We start from the raw sequence: 13,152 nt of genomic DNA on the forward strand, positions 1-13,152 counted from the left end.
GGGGCGCTGCCAGCTGCCCAGGCTCACCACATCCCCACCACGCGTTTCACCCCGACTTCCCTTCCTGCGACTCACCTGCACCCGCACACAGCGCTCGAGGGCACAGCAGAGTCCATACAAAGCACACGCTCCGACAGCTGCACGTTGTGGCTTTAATAGGATTGATTCATATATATATATATTTATTTAATTAAATATATTTCTCGTTTAACAGTTGGTACCAGTCAGACAGGAGCCACCCGCCTCACGCAGACACAGAACCGTACGGCAGCACAGTCCCCGCCACATCCACTCGCTCACGCACACGTGTGGGAGAAACCCCCGCGGGGTCACGCTACGGGACAGGCGTGTGGAGGCCTCCCGGGCCCCAGAGGGCAGCAGGCACCTCTCTGCCTCTGGGAAACGCCAAAGAACCCAGCCAGAGCTATAGCAAGACAAGCAGGTTGTCCCCCCTTACAGCATGGTGGCCCTGGGGTGTCTCCACAGAGGTCACCTCAGCCCCCAGGGCCACCGTGGTGTCCTGCACCTTCACCACCACCGAGCTCTCCAGAGATCCTGCTGACTTGGAATAGATTTACAAGGAAAATAAACCAAACCCAACCAACCAAACAAAAACAAACACCCACACATAACCTGATCCTCAGTGAAAGCGAAAGAGGAACCACAAAAGACGATTCCTCCACGAAGGTTGCAGTGGAGGGCCAAGACAGTGGCCTGTGAAGAGGGTCCCCTGCATTCAGGCTTCTCCAACAGGCCCTCTTCTCCCACACAGATTTCGTGTGGGCAGAGAGAGGAATTTGTGCATTTGTTGGGGATTTCTGGATGCCAGGCAGACCGCTGCACTCATGCAAATCTGGTGCATTACAAACGCGCCATGCTGAACGTAAGAGGTACCGTCACACGGAGAAGCAAGCACCCCGACTGTGCTGGGCACACAGCACCCCTGCTCGTACCAGTACAGTGCCAAAGTCCACTCGGGGCCGTGCCCGTGGCGACGTGGGAGCCCTGCCCTGGGCGTAGGAGCACCAAGGTCTCGCCTGAGCAGCTTGGTCCCGTGGTTAGGTGGCAGCAGCTGAGAAACTTCTCTCTGCAGTCCAGATCCTGGGTGGGAGGCAAAGAGCAACGGGGCTGCGTGGACAGGTGCGTGGTGCAAGGAAAGCAGGAGAAAAAGCGAGAGAAAACAGGACCACGAGACAGCGACAATCCGGTGTCAGTGGCTGTGACACACTGGGAGGGAGTGGTGCGGGGCTCCTAAGGGCCAGGAACAAAGGCTGAGGTTTGGGTTTGCTACCCACCGAGACCCAGGAGAGCAGACGCGGGGCAGCTGCACTGGGGAACCTGCCCCCCTAAAGGTGACCGCACAAACCCAGCGCAAGGGAGGAGACGGGGTGGAAAAGCAGGCTTGGAGGGCACCGTTTGGTGTCGATCTCCGTTCGCACCAGGAACTAGATTTGGTGTGTCTTGGTACTCGTGGACACGCAGATGGGAAGACTGAGCACCAGCACGGGTTGCCCAGAGAGGTTGTGGAGTCTCCTCGCTGGAGACCTTCAAGAGGGGGTGCTCCCCTTCCTACGCGAGGCTCGGAGCCGACTGCCTCATCGGCCCTTCTCTTTGGAGCAGCTCCAGCGACTGCCTGGAGCCTGAGCAGACCCACCTTCCCGGGCAAAGGGGAGGGAAATGTGAGATGTGTGTTCCCTTGTGCAGAAGCGTGGAGAGAAACAGAGTGAAAAAGAGAAGAAGGGAGCAAGGGGAAGGACGGATGGACGGACGGACACACACGCAGATGCACACACGGCTATGAATGGCCCCTTCCAACGCGTTCAGGTCCCGCAGGCAGGTACTGCTGCCCACCGAGGCCCAAGCTGGCAAGAGAGAAGTTTTGCTGGCGGACGGACTGCCTGGTCCCACAAACCTCAGCCGGGAACGGGGCGTGCCGAAGGGCTGATCAACAGAGGCCCCCTCCTGCACGCCCACCCGCACTCACACGTTAGCTAACTCCTGACCAGCTCCGGAAAGTGTTTTTCAGTCTAACCCTGAGCAGATTCCTCAAATGAAGGTGCTTTTCCTCGTGGGGGGAGAAAGAGGGGGAGAGGGATGCTGTGCCCTCGCAGTCAGTACTCATTCGCTCTCTCTGGAAAGAAGATTTCGCGGCACCGCTGGACCGTGTCCTGGGGGGACTGGACACTGTGCCCCACCGTCCGGGGATCGTCATAGATTTCATAATCGTTCCCTCCCTGCAGGGGAAGAGAGAACAGGGAAAGCGTTAGCAGAGTCTCACCGGAGCCACCTCCTCCGAGGCTCCACGTGGCGCTCTGCCCTGTACGGAGCCTCCATTTGCTGCTGCGCATTTGCCTCCCTGGGGCCGGGCTAGGAGCCAGCAGCACCAGCGGCTGTGACAGGCAGGGACCCTGCTGGGGACGGGCTGCTGGGGCTTTGAGGCTCTTGGCCGCCAGCTTTGTTATCCACGTGGGCAGCAGGGGGGCTGTACCCAGAGCCCTGCTCCCTCCCTCTCGCGTCCCCTCTCCTGTGCCATGGGAGGAACGAGCGGAGAAAGGATGGGGAAGGTCCCGGCCCAGCAGAGCTCTGGACCCGCTCCCCAGCACAGTTCGGCACAAATGAATTTCTGCACGACCCAGCAGCCGCAAACACCCGTGGCCACGTGAGAGCATCTCTCCCTCGTGCACCACCAGAGGTCTGTGTCGGCCGCCGTGCCGCGGGCAGGCCAGGCCCGAGGAGGGAAAGCAGCCGTCTGTGGGGCGTGCGGGGCGTACTCACCGGGGTCGTCTCATTCCCGAAGAAGTGGATGGTGTCAAACCTCTCATCGTCGAGCACGTCGAGGCAGTAGCGCTTGTCCCAGCCTTCCGGGAAGACGTCAAAGCTGATCATGCCACCTGCCAGCAGAAGGGAGGGCATCAGCAACGTGGTGGGGACGCGGTGGGGTGTCCCCTGCCCCGGGAGAGGGCTGGATGCGAGCGGGGAGCCCTCCCCACGCAGTGGCCAGGCACCAGCTCTGCCTTGTGGCTCGCTGGCACGGAACTGGGAGGGTGGCAGATGCTGTTCCTACGACAGCAGCCCGAGTGACATCAGCGGGGCTGGGTGACAGCAGCGCGGCCCCGAGACTGTGGCCACCAGGCACCAGCGGGCTGCAGGGGGAAGCCACCGGGGGGCTGTAAGAGAGGCACCTGCTGGAGGAGATCTGGGGATTTGGGGTTACGCCTCGCAGAGAGCATCGGCGTGTCCTGCGTGCCCAGGGGGGGGAATCAGGGGACAAAGCACGTTATCAGAAACTGGCACAAAGCACTTCCCAGGCTCCTGCATGACGCCACTGATGCTGCTTCACCCTGAGGGCCCGGAGCTCCTGGCACCCTGCACACACGCAGCCAACCCCACGCACGGCACTAGGGGAGCTTTCCTGGAGAGCACGCGTACGTGTGCACGTGCACGCACCGCCACTGTGTTTTGTAAACAGGTGAGAAACAAGCCCTTGGTCCTCATCAGGCAAAATTTACCCCAGCACTGCTGCTGCCTTTTGGGGGAGCTCCAAGGCAGCGCCTTCCCCTGCCCTCTTGAGCTGCTCCCTGCTGCAGGCACAGCCTGTGGGGCCAGTCCTGTCCTATCCCTGCTCCAACACAGAGAGGACACGCTCCTGTCAGAACACGACCGAGGGCACCTGGATGTCTGGGTCTCGCTCGAAGTCAGGAGGAACAGGGATCTGAGCCGGGACGTGCCTCCCCCTGCCCAGTTCAGATCCCTGCTCCCCTTGGTTTCACGTGGGGTGACGCAGTCCGCCTGCTTCCCCAGGCAATGTGCTGGGCCGCCAGCAGCCCTGGAGTTTCCCACTCGCTTCACGAATAATAATCCTGCCTCTCCTAGGAAGCGGGTGAGCAGGCAGTTACCCGCAGGGGAAGGTCCCTGCTGGAGGAGAGGTGCCGATCCCCCAGGCTGTTCAGAAGCACACGTACGGATGCCGTGCTCCTCTCCCCCCTGGCTAGCTGAGATGTCCCCGCTGGTTTGGGGGCCCTTCCCTGATGCTGGCCCCTCAGGCAGAAGGAGCCTCTGCAGGACAGGGTGCCCTGGGCAAGGCTCTGCAGTACTCAAGGGAGCAAATGTCTTGTGAGATCAAGTGCCCTCCTACAAAAGAGCAGGAACTGAACTTGGTTGCCCATTTCCCAGAACAGAACAGTGTCCTCATTAAAAGTCTTCCCTTTTTTTTTTTTTTGTATCCAAAGCCATTTACCTATGAAGAATGCTGCATTTCGTTGTGTTCTGTCCTTTCAAAAAGAGCTGGGCAGCAAGGAGGGCTCCTGATGCCAGCTGGAATGGGTAAGGAAATTGGAGAGGGGAGAGAGGCCTGGTGCCGGGGACACCAAGCACCTCGTCTAGGCAGAGCATGGGTCTGGGGAGCTGCAGCAAGATCTGCCACCACCTTGCACCCTCCGCAGCCTGGGACAAGGCACTCGGAGCCAGCTTGCCCCAACAGCCCTGGTTTTGGATGCCTGACCTGAGACACCCGACGCTTTCGCTGCGGAGGAGCTGGGGTCCTGCAGCTCCCATTGTCTTCATGCTTTTACACGACAGGACCGGGCTCTTCGTGGCGGCTTCCCAAAGTCAGAGGAGAAAGGCCCATTGTTCTGCTCTTGTCCCCTGCGCCCGAGGGACACGGCTGCGGGGCCTTTGTCTTTCTCTGCTATGACAAATGGTCTGTGTCAATGCTGCAGGCAGCACGAGATACACTCGGTAGGACGCTAAAGGGAGAGGCAAAGCGAGGCTCTCAGGATGAAAGCCCCTGGAGGACCAGAGGGCCAGACAGCACTGTCAGACAGAGGGTTCAAGAGCGGAGTGTCACATGCCATGTCCTGGCCTTGTCATCCCCTTGCCCTTTGGCTAGATTTCCACGTGGCACCTTCTTACATTACACACACCTACCTGTTCTGTGCAGGGTCGTCTTCTGGCTTCAGCCCCATCCCTTAGCTAACCTCATTTTCCAACCCGTCCTGACCAGATTCCCAAGGCTGCTCAAGCCCCTCCTTCAGCTCCTTGCCTTTGGTAAGCTGGCTGTAAAAGTGCGCCTCCACCCCAAGACACGGCCCTGCAAAAGGCCACGGCACAGGGCGGCAAACTCCCTGCCTCTCGGCAGCTCTTCTGCCAAGAAGAAAGATGTTTCCCTGGCAGCCAGGCTTCCAAACAAAACTCCAGCGCTGAGAAACACGAGATCCCTTCCTCTCTTACACCCCTGCATTCCTCGAGGAGCCTGTGCAGAGGACTGAATGTGCCTGGAGCTCTGCTGGCAACCCTGCTGCTGGTGCTTGAGCCAGAACAGACCTCCTGCCTGCGCAGGGGTGGGCTCAGCACAGCTAACTGGAATAAGGCACAGATAATGTCACGGGACAGAAACCAGTTGGTTTGGATGGTTCCCAGAGAGGAAAATCTACAGCATGGTTTATTCTCTGCCATCGACCTGCTGCAAATGCGAATGTGACACCCTCGCAGCGGCTCTCCAGGAATAGAAGCTTGCTGAGCTCTTACCAGGGTCTCCCTGGGGAGCAGAGCTCCAGTGTTCACCTAGCCGGGCCCCCGAAGGGAACAGCCTGGATTCCTGCTCCCCTTTCCACGATTTTAAGGGAAACACAATAAAGAGGCCAAAGCAAAGCCAGGGAAGCCTCCTCTACTCACCTCGAGAGAAACGCAGGCCCTTGCCAGCAAACTCCCTCTGCAAGGCTGCCACAAACTTCTCCCGGATCCGCTCCTTCTGCAGAGGAGAAGAGGAAAGAGAAGGGTTTGAGTAATTAGATGTTGACACTCTGCTGAAATACACCGCAAGCTGTCTCCTGGGCAACTCTGGCTTATCGCTGTGCTCCGATCACACTTCCCATTCCCACCTTTTTTGAGCCCCTGGAACAAGGGACTTCCCCGTGCTCTTCAGGGTCCTGAATGGACGTCGTGGTCTGACTGCCATCAGTTCCCTCCCGTCTGAGCCTCTCCTCCTGGCCGCTCTAACACCATTTAACCAGCTTTCACCAGTCCTGCTTGATGTCTGCCTATAGACACTAGCTCAGGGCAGCTCCAGCAGGCTACTGGGAGCAGCAGATCTGCCCAGCACATTTGCCATGGCTCTCCCGGTCTGAAGAGCCCCTTAGTTCCAGCTCTCTTATGGGTGGGAGAGAGGGAAAAAGAAGACAGATGCTGGGCCACCCCGGAGGGTGAGCTAGGCTAGGAAGTTTAGGGCTCTTTCTGAGGCTTGCGGTGGAATTCTACCTTTGATTACCATAAACAAGGAAACACCCTGTGAAATACATGTTTTATTCCCAAGGGGCCTCCCACAGCACAAGGAATACTGCTGGCAACCCCACTGCACTGGTAGACACCAATTAGGTCAAATTCTTCCTTTTATTTATGTCCCTCCTTGGGTTTTCTGCCTCGAGTCCTGTCTCCACCTTGCTGCCTGCTTTGGCCTGGTGCACAGCTTGTAGCTGCGCTCCCTTCTCCCCGGGAAGGGGGAAGCACAGAAGACCTGAGGTCTGTGAACAGCGCAAAACCACCAAAAGGGAGGGTGAGCCCAAACCCAGCCTGTACCTTGTCCAGCTCTGAGAACTCGATTCGCTCCTCCGGCGTGCAGCTCCGTCCGATGGGCGAGATGTTCAGCATCCCGTTGCGAAACTCAATGAAGGTTCCTCTGTGTGTGGACAAGAGCACGAGGTTACTGGCGGGATTTACAGGGGCTGGGAGAGGAAAAAAAAAGGCTTTTCCAGGGAAACGGCTGCTCAGTGAGGCATGCAGTGTCCGCAGGGACACGCAGGAGGAGAGGAGCCATGCCCCCAAATGGGTGCTCATGCTTCAGGTGTGCAAGAGCTTCTAAGGTTGCCCAAGAGCCCTGTTTCAGCAGGCAGAGACCAGGCGTCAACAACTACTGAAGGTCTCCAAGGGACAGTTTAATAAAAAGACTGCAAGAGAAGAGGAACAAACAGTTATTGTGCCCTGGGAACGGGCTGGAAACAATGGGCTTAGGTGAGATAATAGGAAACATTTTGTGATGTTGTAATAGCTGCAAGGACAGCTGTTGCCTGGACTGGATCAACCGCTTGGCGAGACTGTGGCATCTCCACCCCGGAGGCCTTTACGAAAAGTTCTCTGCGTTGGTCTGTGTGAAGCTGGCAGTAGCTTGGGGCAGGGGGAAGGAGCAGGTCAGTGTAACGCGCTGCTGATGCAGGGCAGCAGGCTGATGAGCAATCAGGACCTCCTTGTGAGACACCGATCAGGCAGGCCCCTGCAGGGCCCTCGCGTCTCCCCTTTGACACCCGCGCCTTTGGCTGTGATTCCGATCAAAGCTTGCACAAACAGCACCCAGCTCCCTGCCTGACACCCTCGCCTCGCGCTGGCATTACTGCTCTGCCAGTTCCTTGGTGGGCTGGTTCAAACCACTAAGCTGGCACAAAACCGCTCCCATTCTTTCCTCTTGGCTACAGGCGGTTTTGTTGGCTTATCACCTCGGAAGAGCGCGCTGAGGGTTCAGACAAGTACCAGCACTGGCGCACAGGAGGGGCAGAAACAACGTAGAGCAAAACAGAAACAAATCGGCAGCAGTGCCGGTTTGAAAATAGATTAAAACTCTTGCGGAAACCTACCCGGAGCAGGAAGATCCCCTTCCTTGTCCGGCTGAGGAGCCCTGAGCTCCCTAAGCCTCTAACGTCCCTCCCAGCCGTCTGCTGTTTCTCTGTGATAAAGCGCTTACCCCGGGGGAAAAACTCTCCCCCTCCTGTCTCGTAGCACAGAGAAGAACTGCCTGCGGAAAGGACACGCAGGCAGCCATGCCTGAAGCCTGCAGACAGCATCCCTGCAGCACCGAGCATTTATGGCTCCATGCCCAGGGCCAAGACTCGGGAGACGTGGGTTAAAGTCCTTGCTTTGTTAGAAATCCCATAAGCCTAAATCCACGGAGGCACTTGGGAGCTGAAACCTCACTGGGTTGAGCAACCAGACAGCAGTGAAGCAACCAAACAGCCTTGAGGGTTCTGGGTCCCAGCCCACAGTTTTGGGGGCATGTTTGGCCAGCTCTCCTGTCGCAAGGAACCATGCTGGCCCCTCTCAGCAGTGCTCACGTTGCCACGTGGTGACTCACATCAGGAAACCCATCTGGATCACAGGTTAGCAACTTTCTTTCAGCAACTGCATTTCAAGCAGATCGCTCGCCTCGGGTTCACCGTACAAGCACTGGCGCTGACACGAGGGGGAGAGCAGGAACAAAACAGCCAGAGGCGAGGGGAGAGCAGAGCTGCTTGGCAGTGCTGGCTTCAAGTGTTTGTGAAACTGTGGTCTGAGGGGTGGTTTGACATTACACCCAGACTGGTTCAGCTGCAGGCTGTCTCTGAAAGAGGTCCTTCTGCTCTCCCCTTCCATGTCATCTTTTTTTCTCCTCTCTTTTTTTTTTCTGCTGGATCCAGCAATGACATGATAGCAAGCTGATACAATGGAAAACTACCCTTTTCTTTCCTTGTGGTGGACTAGTTTTCCTTCAGACCAGGTGTACCAACCCAACTCTCCCTTTAACTGCGGGATCTCATGATGGGGAAGCAAGCAGGAACACGTGGTTAGCTGCAGAGCATGACCAGCCCTGTTACTAGTGGCTTCAAGTGACATTAGGTTAGACAGAGCATGAGACTGTGTTTAGTCTCTGTACCCTCGCATCTTGAGACTCATTGTTTGTCTGTTTGGAACCTTACACGACCAAAAGTGCCTGATGCCCTGACCAGCAACTAGCTGTTACCACTGTCTTAAATCAGATGCATGCAGTAGCTGTACCCTGCTTCTGAGGGAAGAAAACCCGAGGGGGAAAGCGCAGGCATTATGCTAAAAACCAGTGCAGACTCTCCAGAAAAAAGTCCCTCCTAGATTATTTGCCTACAGTGCCCAGCTCAAGGGGGCAGTGATCCTATGCAGGGCCCCTAAATACTACAGTACAACCTGTAAGACCTGGAGCAAAGACAAGCTCAGTAGCTCAGCTGTTCTTACGACAGCTCTGGGGTCCACAGCTCCCTAGAAATCAGTGATACAACAGACATTTGCACAGGCTCAGTCCTTTACCGTTTCTTGGGCAGTTTCAGCAGCGCCATGTAGTTGAGACAGAAGTTGATGAGATCTTGCAGCAGCTCCTCTCCCAAGTGGTCCTGGATGGCCTGTGGGAGGAGAAGGGGAGTGAGGAAGAAGCAGGAGCACATGCGAAACCAAGGTTCCTGCTATTCTGTCAGGAAAAAAGGACCACTGGAAAATGGCAAGGCTTTTTTGGACTAGGCCTTTCTACCAAGTGTGGATGGCATGCAGTGAGGGGACCATAAGACAGCAGGAGTGGGGCAGTTTTTTTCCTGTGTGTTGCTTGGCTCTTCTGCCCCACAGGAGCACAAACCACCGAACCTCTCCTGGGGCTAAGCAGCTGCCACGGCTGTGATGGCCCTTGGACAACCATTAACCCAGCAGCTACATGACGGGGGGGAGTGCGGGCTCCAGCCCCTGTTCCAACCCAAAAACGTGAACAGGAGGAGTGGAACATTCAAATCTGGCTGCTGGAGAGGGAAGACGAGGCTGCCCACTTGCATGCAGCCAGGCACTGCTCCCCATGGTGCTCAGGAACGCAGGGATGAGGAAGGAGAGCTGTGTTTGCACGAGGAGCCGGCCTACCTGCTTGGAGACCAGCTGCCCGTTCTTGTACTGCACGGTGCCATTCTCTGCGAAGACGTAGTCAAACTTACTGATGACTGAAAGGGAGGAAAGGAAAGAGAAAAAACGGATGCTGCTTCAGCCCTTGGCTAGGAAAAGGGGCCAAGCAGAGAGAGAAGCGCTGGCTGGATCCAGGACCCAGCGTGCTTTCCTCCAGGCGCCTTCACAGCGCACGTCTCACAGCACCCAGCACACAGGCAGCGACCCTCAGAGCTCCCAGCGCGTGGGAGAGGCCGCTATCTCCAGCGGGCAGGGGGCAGCTGACGCAGACGGGGGAAGCGACCTGACTGGGGTCACAGACTGAATCAGTGGCAGACGGAAGATAAGAGCTCCAAAATGTCAGGCTTTCAGCCACGTGCGCGTTACCCTGCGCTCTCCCCCCCGCTGCCGGGGTGCTCCGGTGATGCAGTTATTGGTTATCTAACCCCGGCCCCTCCTGGAAGCAGTAAACAGATTGCTGCTGACTCAGCCATCAGTGCCACGCTCCCCTGAGCCACGCAGCCGATCGCTGCTAATGAGGCAGAAGAAAGACCTTAGAACTCGGCTGTGTGTTTGGCATCGATCTCGGAGATGGAAAACAAGGCGGAGGGAGGAGAGGCTGCCTGCCCTGCCCTCCTGGTCCATCCTCTGCCTCGCGTCCTGCCCGGCTGGCGCCCGGCTTGCCCCCTGCGCGGCTGGTGATGCTGCGGGTGCGCTGGCAAGCAGCTTGGGCAGCCTCTCCTCCCATCCACTCGGGCTCTGAAGGCAACCAGCGACCCATCGGCCAGCTAAAGGGTGGGCTACCTTCGCCAAGGGCTGCCAAGAGCTGCAGGAGCCTGGAAGGAGCTCCCGGCCGCTCCGGCAGCGGCTGCGGCCCTGGATCGCGCCCAACAGCGGAGCTGGCGGCGTGGGCTGGAGCATCCCTGCCTGCTGGGCTCTCCGAAGGGCAGCGGGAGCCGGCCTTCGAGCGGCGGCTCCTTGGGCACGTCCAGCAGCCCAAGGGCAGGCTCGGGGTCCCCTTGCTGATTTGGGGCACGCGGGAGCCCCCCGAACCTAAGTAGTACCCCCGGCGCAGGGCTACCGAAGCGGGTGGGCTGCTGCACGCCTCACCTTCGTCCCCCTCGCCCAGCTGCTCGGCGATCTTGGAGTAGTCGGAGCCGCCCACCACGCCGATCTGCACCCTGCCGCGCAGCTCCTGCAGGAACCGGTCCACCTCGGGCTCGATTTTCTGCGGGAGCGGGAGGCAGACGAGGGTGAGCCCGCAGGGCCGAAATGGCGGACAGGTAGCCACCCCCTCCACCCGGCGGCCCCCCTCACCTGTCGGGCCGGCGTCAGGGTCCCGTCCACGTCGAAGAGGCACAGCACCCGGCCCCGAGCCGCCGCCATCCCCGCTGCCGCCCTCTGTCAGCCCGCCCGGCGGCCCGGTGGGCGGCCCGGGGGCGGGACCGCGCCGCGGCGCCATCTTGTGGCCGCCAGCATTGCCGGGGCCGCGGTGCTGCAGCAGGGGGTTGGCGGCGGGCTGTCAGGCCTCGGGCGGCTGGTCCAAGGTGGTTTTGGGTTTGATTTTAGGATTATGGCCCTTTATAGGGCTTGTCTATGTGCAATGACACATATCCGTCTCTTCTGTGCAGCAAAGCCGTGCCCTTACTCCCAGGGCTCTCAAAAGACAGCCGTGGAGTCAGACACACAGCGAACTCCCGGCATTCAGAAATACAAGCCATTTCTTGTTTATAAGCCACAACGTGGTACAAAGACAATACCTCCCCTGTCCGAGTGGAAGAGGCATGGTGCTTGGAAAAACTGCCAGCTCGCTCCCCTCACGGCCCTGGAGATGTGGCAGCACTTTGGTTATCGCTGTAGCCCAAGCTGACCCTATGGTCTGTCCTCCTGGCAGCTCCCCTAGGGCATCCCAAACAGTGTGCTCAGCCTCACAGTTATTTTGGGCCAAGCTGCTTCCCATGAGGACTCCTGGACACCACCGTCTCTCTGCAGTCTCTTGGCTGACCTTGTGCTTGCACAAGCTGGGCGCTCACCCCTTCACCCAGTTGGACTAAAAACATACCCCTGCACATCTACGTTTTATCGTACAGCACGAGGAAGAGGGCAGGCTCTCAACCACATCTGGGTCTGGATTTAATAAAAAGGACGTGGTCTCCCCTGGGATCTTTGTGCTATCTCGCCTTGGCATCTGAGGCCACCACAGGCTTCTGCTGCAGAAGACGCATGTAGGGGCACCTTTCCCCTCAGGCACCCAGCCGAGACTCCTCTCTCCCCACACGGGGCAGCAGACAGCCGTCGGAAAGGCACCTCCGTGGACCTGTCCCCGCTCGGTGCCCGGGGGAGCAGGAGCAGCTCTGTGCTGCACACCGCAGCGCTGCCGCCCCGTGGCACTTGCCGGAATTAGGAGGGCCACCAAAGCACCGGTCAGTTTTCTGAATGCCTGCGAAATCGGCTCTAAGCCACCGGTAGAGCTTTCCAAAATCTGACCTACCTGCTGTGCTTTTTCCAGCTTATTATTTCCGTCGTGCTGCTTTACGAAGTCTTTTCAAGTCTACAGCATGCCAAACCATCTCCCTCGGCACCTTTATTGCCATTTACCATCAGCTGGTGAGGGTCTGTGCCACTGTGGTTTCCCCGAGAGCAAAAAAAAAAAATCACCTAGGTTAGCTCTGAGAACAAGTTCCTGTGGCTGTTCCAGATATTTAATACTTCAGAGACCTGCTTAGCTCCTCCCTTGATGCATTCCCTCACTTGCGACTTGGACAGCAGCAGCTGCTGTGGATGAAAGCTCCGTAACCAGCAACAAGAACAGGTATTTTGGTCCAAGCTTTGACGGCGTCTGTGAGCACTGTACCTTCTGACTAGGGGTGCTATTACGGTCAACATCTCCCTGTTGTACTCATTCCCAGATATTTTACCTGGGGCTAATACTTGAAAGTAAACCAGCACCCCATCTGAAGAATAGACCAAAATAACCGCAACCATGACCATGAACCTTAGCTAAAGCCCCTTTCCATATTACACCCATACAGACTGCTGTACAAACAGTAAGCTCTGTGGTTCAGCACGTGGATGCCATCAATAAGTGTCCAAAAGCCCATACTGAAATAATTTCTTACCCAAAGCCCCATCTTTCCTCTACTTTTTAACAGCCTACCAGCAGAGGCATGATGGATGCTGCTACATAACCCTCACCCATTTGTGCTCTGCAGCTCCAGAGGAACCCAGGAACAAAGCCTGCTTCTTAAGGCTTCTTTCTTCCTTTTTAAAGTAGTAGCATTGAAACAAGCAGGAAGAAAAAAAATAGAGTCTTTTGTTACGCTTAAGCTCTTTCGGGCCTCTTCTTCAACAGCACACATCAGGTATTTCGTTCTTGAACACTTAAATGAGCAATGGCTGTACAAAATCTGTGCTGACAAACCGCCTACTGTCTGACCTTTATTTAGCTCATCCAAGCTGCGCCAG

The 13,152-nt window shown here is 57.4% G+C and overlaps 1 protein-coding gene across 1 annotated transcript; it reads right to left on the reverse strand.

Moving 5' to 3' along the window:
• Positions 1-132: 132 nt before the first annotated feature.
• PMM1 (phosphomannomutase 1) lies at positions 133-13,096 on the reverse strand. Its single transcript, XM_080594335.1, is given in 9 exon segments — positions 133-2,234; positions 2,776-2,891; positions 5,674-5,749; positions 6,574-6,673; positions 9,079-9,170; positions 9,670-9,746; positions 10,798-10,915; positions 11,005-11,079; positions 11,081-13,096. Coding segments are annotated over 9 exon segments (846 nt in total). The 5' UTR covers positions 11,150-13,096; the 3' UTR covers positions 133-2,111.
• Positions 13,097-13,152: the final 56 nt, after the last annotated feature.

This window comes from Anser brachyrhynchus, assembly GCF_964034855.1.
Source record: "Anser brachyrhynchus genome assembly, chromosome: 1".
Lineage (NCBI taxonomy): Eukaryota > Metazoa > Chordata > Aves > Anseriformes > Anatidae > Anser > Anser brachyrhynchus.